Raw genomic sequence first — 9,028 nt, forward strand, 5'->3', positions numbered from 1 at the left:
TCACCGCAAACACAGCAAGAGAGGGACTGTCGGAAGTAAGGCAAGAGCCTGTTAATCTCTGTAAACGCCTTGGGGTCTCCGGGGTCGTAGTTGAGCACTAGGCGGCTCGCGGAAATGTAGAGAGCAGTAGCATTCACGGGGTTCATTGCAGACACTTCGACACCGATGGCTCCCGGTTGAAAAAAAATTCCGGATCCAACTTTGTAAGCAGCCAGGGAACAATGGCGAATTTGCAACAATTCGGAGGAAATCAGAGAAGAACCACTGGCCAAAGTAGTAACCAAAATCCGCACAAGTTTGTGGAGCTGAAGCAGTACTCCCACACATGGGGCCTTGGCGCCCCTCCTCCGTCCCTGAGACTTGCAGACGAAAAAAAAAAAAAAAAAGGAGAGAGAGAGAGAGAGAGAGAGAGAAAGCAAGGGAAACCAGCGTTCGAGTTTGTTCCAGTCAGCCTCGGGGCGAACGAAGAATGCAGCAGCTTCGGCGCTCGGGTCAGGACTCGGCGCTCAGTCTAGCCCCGCGGCTCGGCGGGCGGCCTTCGCTGCATCTCCGGACACGGAGGCACCTCCTCAGGGCGAGCTGAGCGGGCGCAGGCCCCGGCCCGGTCCGAGGAGCGGGCACGCTTCTCACGCGCTGCGGGGTCCTTACTCCATCACAGCGCACGACGCAGAGGTAGGGGCGACCGCAAAAAGGACGGCTCGGGCGTCGGCTTCCTCAATCTAGTGCACCAAGCCGCGGCGGCGGCGAACGTTGCAGTTGCGGCTGGCGGAGGCCGCCGCCGCTCTCTCCATATCGGACGCGGGGCCGGACTGCGCCTGGCTCTCCGCCCCGGCGGTTACAGCCCCGCGGTTCCCTGAGGTGGCGAAGCGGGCAGGAGAGTCCCCCACCCGCTAGGGGAGGGCCGGAGAGGAAGTGCGCGGGCCGGAGAGGCCGGCGGCGGCAGCGGGAGGGGGCGGGGAGCAGGCCCGGCCGGGCCGCGGCGGCGCCCCTTGCTCCTCAGTCGCTCACTCCGAGGTCACCAGGCGCAAGCGCCGCCCCCTCACTGCCCAGCCATCTTCTCCGCGCCGCGCACACGGAGACCTCCGCCGCCAAGCACGACGGCCGCCGCCGCCCACGGCTCCCGCCCGGCCGCAACTAAGGCGAGCGCTCACACCGCCAGGCCCCGCCGCCGCCCAGAGCACACGGCAAGGCCCCGCCGCAGGCCCCTCCCCCCGTGCCTTGCCGCCCTCACCCTGACTCCACGCGCCACTCTAACTCGGTAGGGCCCAGGCTGCTGCGGCCTTAATGAATCCCGCGGGCTGTGCGGCGCCTCAGGCCCTGCCGGCGACGACGACCGTTACCCCAACGGGCAAAGCCACTGTCATCCCCGAGACTCCCCCGCCGCCGTCGTCGCTAGCGCCCGCACGCATGCGCAGAACACACTCTCACCCCTCCCCCCGCCCTTCCCTTTCCCTTCGCTTCCCTTTTCCCCTGCTTCTCCTCTAAGAGCCCCCTCCACACCCTCCCAGAGCTACCGGCTCGCTCCGCGCATGCGCATTCCACTACCCAGCTCCGCTGCCTTTCGCCCTTACGCGTGCGCTTTGACCGCCCACCCAGAAAACCGGATAAACACAGCAGCCAGCTCACGCCAGCCCCTCCCGGCTGCCAATCCACCCTCGCCTCACTGCGCATGCCTGGCTCTCCACTTACGGCTCTTAGAACTGAGCATGCCCTCTGCAAGCCGCCTGTTCTCTCCGCCCCTCCCCCAAGCACTCTCAAATTCCCTCTTAGGCGTGTGGGCTGGGGTGAAACATTCGTTGGTTGACCCATCTTTCCACGGCGTGGACTGTAGGCTTCTCGCACTACATTGCTTCCTCGGTGCCCGCCAACGATGAGCCTGGCCTTGGTCGCGCCATGTGGCGCTCCGCCCTGACAGCCTCTCCTCGCCCTGACTGACCAGTGTGTGAGGAAATAGTTCCACACTGCCCCAAGCCCCGCCCTCGCGGCCTTTCTCCTAGAACCGCGCCTGCCCTAGCCGGAAAGGGCGCTGCCGGCGTCTGTTTGCGCTCCCGGAGTAGCGTAGGCCCGCAGCAATCTGCGTGGCTGCGCGCCCAGCCGGCGTGCAAGCGACATTCGCTAGGTTAGGGTCTCGTCCTGCGTCGATGGCAGCCTGAGGTCACTAAGACCCCGACCGGCGGTCTGTAAGCGTTGGGCTCGGACCCACCTCCCCTCTCCTGTCCATCAGAGCAGGGCTCTTCCCGCGGCCTATGGTCTTTGGAGTCGGACGGACGCTAGCGGCCCGATCTTCCGGGGGCGCCGATCAGTACCTCACCGAGCTCCTACGGAAACACTGTCCGGTTCCAAAACAAAACGAACCCCTCTTTTGGCTCCTTTAGCCGACCTAACCCTTCTTTGTGAATAGATCTTTTCAGGAAGCCACGGTCCTGCTTCAGAACAGACCCAAGTCCTTGAAAGTATTGGGTTTGTTTTAAAACAAGCTTTTGCTTGTTGTTTCTGCAGGAGACCAGGACACATATAAATAAACAAAAGCTTAACTTAACGTCGGATTCCCCTCTCCTCAAAAAGTACAAAACCGCACAGGAACCATTTTTTATCTCTGGATAACACCAAAGCTCTTCAGCATAGTTTTTTGCACAAAATAAATGTGCGTGCACACACGCTTGCAAAGCGAAATTTATGACATACCTTTTGGGGCACAAATAGTTTTAGGGACTTGCTACTTAAAGTAGAAATTGAGAAGCCATATAACTTCCGATAATTTCTAGTGCCACTTGAAGACAGTTTTATTTTAGTATGTTATCTGCACTTACATATTAATAAGAATCTAACTTCTAATTTTGTTAGGTAGCAAGCAGAAATTAAAGCTGTGCAAAGTATATTTGGTCATCTTGTATCTGGAAACCGACAAGTGTTCTCAAATTCATTCTCTTGTTTAAAAGCCCCATCTTCCTTGGGTTGGTTGGTTGATAAGTGATGTTTTCTAAGCTCACCTTCAAGTAAAACTGTTACATTATACATTTCTATTTTTATTTCAGACTCTAACTTCTTCCACAAACCACAGGTTGTTTTCCTCCAGAGGAGCAACATGGAGAGTAAAATAATCAGTACTGTTTTCCATTCAGACAACATAAATTATCAAGTGATTACTTGCAGGCCCTTAACCTTGCTGATTTTCTCATAACTGGATTTTTTTCAATCACTTGAGATGTGCACAACCCAAATTAAAATTAATTTTATTGATGGTTTGTGTGGGGGGGGACTTAAACCAGTTTTTTTAGGGTCTGAAATTGCTTACAACTGGTGATAGTTTATGGCACTGAGAGGCAAAGCATCTCATTGAAATATAGTACCTGGTTTAACTATTTGGTTGCTGGAGGCTTGCCTAAAAATAAAATAAATGAACTATTTATAGAAAATGAAGTGTTTGGATCAAATATTTAGGAGAAATCATATATAATGTAACTCAAATCTCAAGTTATCAATTGAATATAATTTTTTCATATTTTATGTTTAATTATTATGTGGCAGTAACAATGTTAGGGTTGCTAGATCTAAGGAATACAAGATACCAGTTTAAAAAAATTTAATAAGCTTTTTACTTGAGAACAGTTTTTAATTTTCAGAATTATTGTACAGATAGTACAGACAGTTCTCATATATTCCATTTCCCCTATTATTAACATCTTACATTAGTATGGTATATTTGTCACAATCAATTAACCAATAGTAATACATTATTATTAAACAAAATCCATATTTTATTCACGTTTCTTCAGTTTTTTCCTAAATGTCCTTTTTCTGATCCAGGATCCCTCCAGGATATCACATGACATGTAGTCATGTCTCCTCAGGCTCCTCTTGGCACCCAGCTAAATATTCATTTCAGACGAACAACAAATACTTGTTTCCTTCTTATTGTCTGTATTTCCTACCTATTTTAAGTTAAAGCTCACCTTTTCCATCCTCCATTGTTGCCAACTCCTTGCTGCTTTTATTGCACTTCTCAAACTACATGGCAGTTGTTGGCTTTACCCTGCCTTCTCCCTATCATACTATAACTACTAGAAAGTCAGAGTTTCTCCCTCTTTGCCTTTTATCATCATTGCCTAGCATAGGGCTTGACATATAATGAGTACTCGGTAATTGTTAAAACAATGATAAATTACTAGAAATGCAGTAATGTAAGTAAACTCCCCAGTACAGTGTAAGATGCAAAATAGGCATGGACAAGTGTTTGCCTTTCCTTAGGGAGATACACAAAATGTCTTATAAATTTAGAGACAGTTCTTATCTCAGCTTGATCAATGTCGATTCTAAGATCCTTAATAAAACCAGAAGTGTGGATTGATTTGAAATACTCAGAATAATCAATCAACAAGTATTTATTGATTGTACTTAAGCACTTTGAGGACAATGAAGGAAATGCATAAGTAGTTGTAGCTATACTTTCAAAGAACAAAGATCAGGTTGGCAGTAAGTCAGAGGGACTTTATGAGTGGTTAGTCTCTTTATAAAATTATGAAATAGTTTGCCTCCCTTCCCCCCCCCTTTCTCTGCCCCCACCCTTTTTCTTTCTCCACCAAAAGTATCCAGAAGTTATGTTCCCTCTCTCACCTTCCCAGGTTGCATTCTCCCTGACCTCCTAGTATCTCCACTCCACTGCCTTCAGTATTATCTTCATCTCTTATGAACTGAATGTTTGTGCCCTCACCTGCTCCCCAAATTCACGTACTGAAATCCCAGCCCCTACATGATGGTATCAGAAAGTAAGGCCTTTGAGGGGCAATTAGGTCATGAGAATAGAGCCCTCATGAATGGGATTAGTGCCCTTACAAAAGACCCCAGAGAGCTCCCTCAGTCTCTCTGCTATGTGAGGATAAAATGGGAAATCAGCCTCATCTTCAACCCAGAAGAGAACACGCACCAAGTGACCATGCTGGCACCCTGATCTCACACTTCCAGCGTCCACAACTGTGAGCAGTGTTGTTGCTGTTAAAGCCACCCAGTTTATAATATTGTATTACAGCCACCCAGGTAAAACACCATCCCTACCAAATTTTAAGAAGCACTTACTGTCATTGTGGAAAGAAATCAATCTGACCAACCTCAATCTATGGGAGAGTGATAATACTTTAATCTAAACTAACAACAAATCTTCAGAGACTGGCCAGAGCAAATACCTCTTTACAGAGAGCAATAAACCAGGGGAAAGTAAATCAGGGCCTAATCCCAACCAGTCCTTTCATTTTTCCCTGACCACTGTTCTCTGTTACCAAATCTTATCTTCTCCTTAGCTGTGGTCATACATCTCCCCTCCTTGGTCTTAGAGCCCCTGAAAAGAACTGCTTCCCTTTGCATATCAACTCCTGTTGATATTTTTTCTGTGACTTTTTTCAAATCTGTACATCTATCCACTTGCTTCATCCAAAAACATTTTTTAAGCAAGTCTAGCACCCACTTTATACCTTAAATATTAAATTGCCTCCAGCATCTTCCCTACCTCTAGCCCAAACAAAGCAGTTTGCTTTATTGGTCATCTGCCTAATACAGTGCCAGACACTTATTAAGGTACCCACTAAATGTTACTGTTTTTATTCCCTAGCACACTTTCAACTCTATTCAAATGCCTATTAAATTTGTTCATTCATTTATGCAACCAACATTTATTGTCAGTTATATGCCAGGCATTCAGAACACAAAATGAATAATTCAACAGTTTCCAGCCCTCAAAGGGTTCACAGTCTAGTTGAAGTGGCAGCTACGTACATAGCTAATTTATAATTCAGAGTGGTAAGGATTTAGGGATGCACTCAATGTAAATCCAAAATGTCTTAGCAGATATTTCTGCAACATTATGGGTTAAACAAGCTTGTGTGGACTTCCCTGGGAAAATAACTGCAATTATTCATAGCATTGTTTCTAAGGGAAAATGTGTTCTGCATTCCAAACAGTCAATTTAAAATTGAATTTTTGGAACACAGCCCGTTTGTCCCTGGAGGCTATTTCTCCATTATCTAAGGTCTCTATCTGTCTTAGGACAATGTATATCTTTTTACAACTCCCACCTGTTTCCATACGGCCAGGGGGTGCTAGCTGAGGGTTGCTGGTCAACTTACTTTCCAGGGCTCAACGCTGCACAACTGAGACTGCTCTGGTCAAGTAGGTTGAGTCAAGCAGGGGATCAAAGGAGGCTCAGTCTTAAATTTGTTCAACATTTTGCTCTTTTACTATTAGGGAAAGTAGGAAAAAAAGTACATTGAGTGAGTGCTGAAAGTTTGAAATTGCTGCAATATGAAATGAGAAAGGGAGCTGCTTAGGGACAGGAAAGGACCTTATCTCTATTTTAAGGAGAGAATCAAGACCTTCTCTACATCAAATGTTCCATAATTCCCCATCACTCATTCTTCCCTTCTGTTTCTGGATTCCAGAGTTTTCTTCAATGGTTTTCCCAAGGCTTACTTCTTCAGCCTGCCACCCCTCTTGCTATAGATATATATATCCCCCCTTCTGCCTTGCTATGCCATATGCTTCAAAAACCATCTTTCACATATTCTCTCTTTCTCTCTAATCTGTCAAACTTTTGATAGAGCTCAACCTCATTTCCTTTCTTTCATTAACCATTAATTTCTTGACCTCTTTTAAAAAAACTTTTTTTTAGGGGCGCCTGGGTGGCTCAGTCAGTTGAGCGGCCGACTTCGGCTCAGGTCATGATCTCAAGATCCATGAGTTCAAGCCCCGCGTCGGGCTGTGTGCTAACAGCTCGGAGCCTAGAGCCTGCTTCTGTTTCTGTTGTCTCCCTCGCTCTCTGCCCCTCCCCCATTCGCGCTCTGTCTCTCTCTGCCTTTCAAAAATGAATAAATGTTAAAAAAAATTTTTTAAAAACCTTTTTAAAATATTTATTTACTTTTGAGAGAAGGAGAAACAGAGACAGAGAGACAGAGTGTGAGTGGTGAGCAGGGGAGGGGCAGAGAGAGAGGGAGACACAGAATCTGAAGCAGACTCCAGGCTCTGAGCTGTCAGTACAGAACCCGACACAGGGCTCAAACCCACAAACTGTGAGGTCATGACCTGAGCCAAAGTCAGACGTTCAACCAACCAAGCCACTGGGGGACCCCTTCTTGAACTCTTGAAGTAAGATATCTTTCTCTACCACTTTGCTGAAACTATATTCTTCAAAACCGCAGAGTGTCCCACTGTTTGACTTATTTATTGTTCAATCACTGCTTTCAAAAATGTCACATTAAAATGTCCTTTCCGGGGTTGTCTGGGTGGATCGGCCTGTTAAGTGCCTGACTCTTGATCTGGCTCAGGTCATGAACTCATGGTCCATGAGATGCAGCCCAATGTTGGGCTCTGTGTAGTCAGCCAGAGCCTGCTTGGGATTCTCTCTCTGTCTCTGTCTCTCTCTCTATCTCTCTATCTATCTCTATCTCTGTCTCTATCTCAAAATAAATAAACTTTAAAAAAAAAAAAAAGAGGAAAAGGGACAAGTGCAGTAGCATTCTTAGGCCCAGACTAGAAAGGGCAGTTGTGGCAATGCCTTTCTTCCTGTCAAGTTGAGGCGTCCACAGAGGAAAAGAGATTTGCCCAAGACCTGAGAAGTGGTCAAAAGACAGCAGTTGGTAATAGAGATTGGATGTTTGGGTTGAGGTGAGGCCAGTTAGTATCCTTGAAGAATGAGAAGGAGTCAAGGTAGGAAGAGAAGGGAGGTGATCCAGGATTTATGGTTGGCAGACAAATTCTGCCACATTCTGGAGTGAGACTCTGAGGATTTCAAAAATTCTAAATTCAAACCTGGCCTTTCATGTTGTTTTGAAAATATACTTGTCAGAGTAGGAGGATGAAACATATTTTATTTAAAATTTTGTTAGTTTGATTTATAACTTGTAAATTTGTACACATATGGTATGTGGGCTGCCAGTGGTACTCTTGCCCTGGGCCCTGCAAATGATCAGGTGGACCTGTACAATTGTCTGCTCAACTGAGAAGGACTGCATCTCTCACTAATGGTTGCCACTGCTTGTCTGGCTAATGTTAACTACCAACTGAAGTTCTGAGTGGCAGGCATCCAAGTTCAGAGTCTCTCTTAGGGGATGCATCTGCTTTTTTCTAGGACTACTTCTGAATGTTCACTCCCATGTACCCTCATGTGGGAGAATTATCTCTGGCTTGGCCACTTCCAGAGCCTCTTTGGTTCCCATTCCCAACACTCTATCCCATAGCCTCTTGCAGCTAGGACCCTTTTGTGGTGATAGATCCCTTAAGTGGGGTATTGCCAAAATGGTTCAATCCAAGTTACTTTCGTTAAGGCCCATCAAATAGGAAATACTCATCTTTGCTATGACAAAATGGTGGGACCTTAGACTAGACTATTCCATAGCACACCTCCAATCCCTGCTTGACATCTCTCTTCAGTTTCTTTGCCTTTGCTCAGATCGAATCACCTGCCTAAGAATATGTTCAATCAGGAATCAGCTTCCCCTTCCCACCCACCTCCACTCCAGCCTCACTTGATGTTGGGAATAGAGAAAAAGCATGGCTTCCCTGTGAGAGGAACCAAAAGCCTCTTGCCATAAACCCACAACCGTAAGGCTGGACTCTGACTCTCTATTTCCTCTCTCCTTTTCTGTGAACTGGGAAGAGAGAAAGGGTTGGGGTGGTGGCTGCTGGTGGCAGGGCTAGTTTTATTGTCTCTTGGTCCTGAGGAAGATGGTTGCAACGTTTGAGGTCCTCAGCTTCATTGTCCCTAGCTGCGGGCCCTAAGTTCCAATCCTGGAATAAAGGATTGGCAGCATTCAACAATATCAGCCTAATTTACCAAATCTTAACCCTTACTTTCTTTCACTGCTCTGTCTGAAAAAAAAAAAATTATCATATTACATCTCCCTTCTGAAAACATTCTCCATTATTCTGTGATTTTGCACTGTTTTCCTATTTCTGTGTATTCTCTTTCTCTTTCTCATTTGCAGATTATTTCCTCCCATTTCAGTTTGATATTTAAGATACCCCTAAATTGAAATCAGCTATT

General features: G+C 46.6%; 1 protein-coding gene across 2 annotated transcripts in view; it reads right to left on the reverse strand.

Moving 5' to 3' along the window:
* Positions 1-1,460, reverse strand: part of MSL2 (MSL complex subunit 2) — a 35,373-nt gene extending 33,913 nt beyond the window's left edge. The window contains exon 1 of one of the 2 annotated variants that reach the window (XM_086674346.1): positions 1,232-1,460. Coding sequence is in view for 1 of the 2 variants with exons in the window: in XM_025914048.2 (XP_025769833.2) it covers positions 5-146 (142 nt within the window). In the remaining variant the exon portion in view is untranslated. The other variant, XM_025914048.2, reaches the window with a different exon arrangement.
* Positions 1,461-9,028: the final 7,568 nt, after the last annotated feature.

Source organism: Puma concolor, chromosome C2, assembly GCF_028749965.1.
Source record: "Puma concolor isolate L17-30 chromosome C2, mPumCon1.1.hap2, whole genome shotgun sequence".
Taxonomy (NCBI): Eukaryota; Metazoa; Chordata; class Mammalia; order Carnivora; family Felidae; genus Puma; species Puma concolor.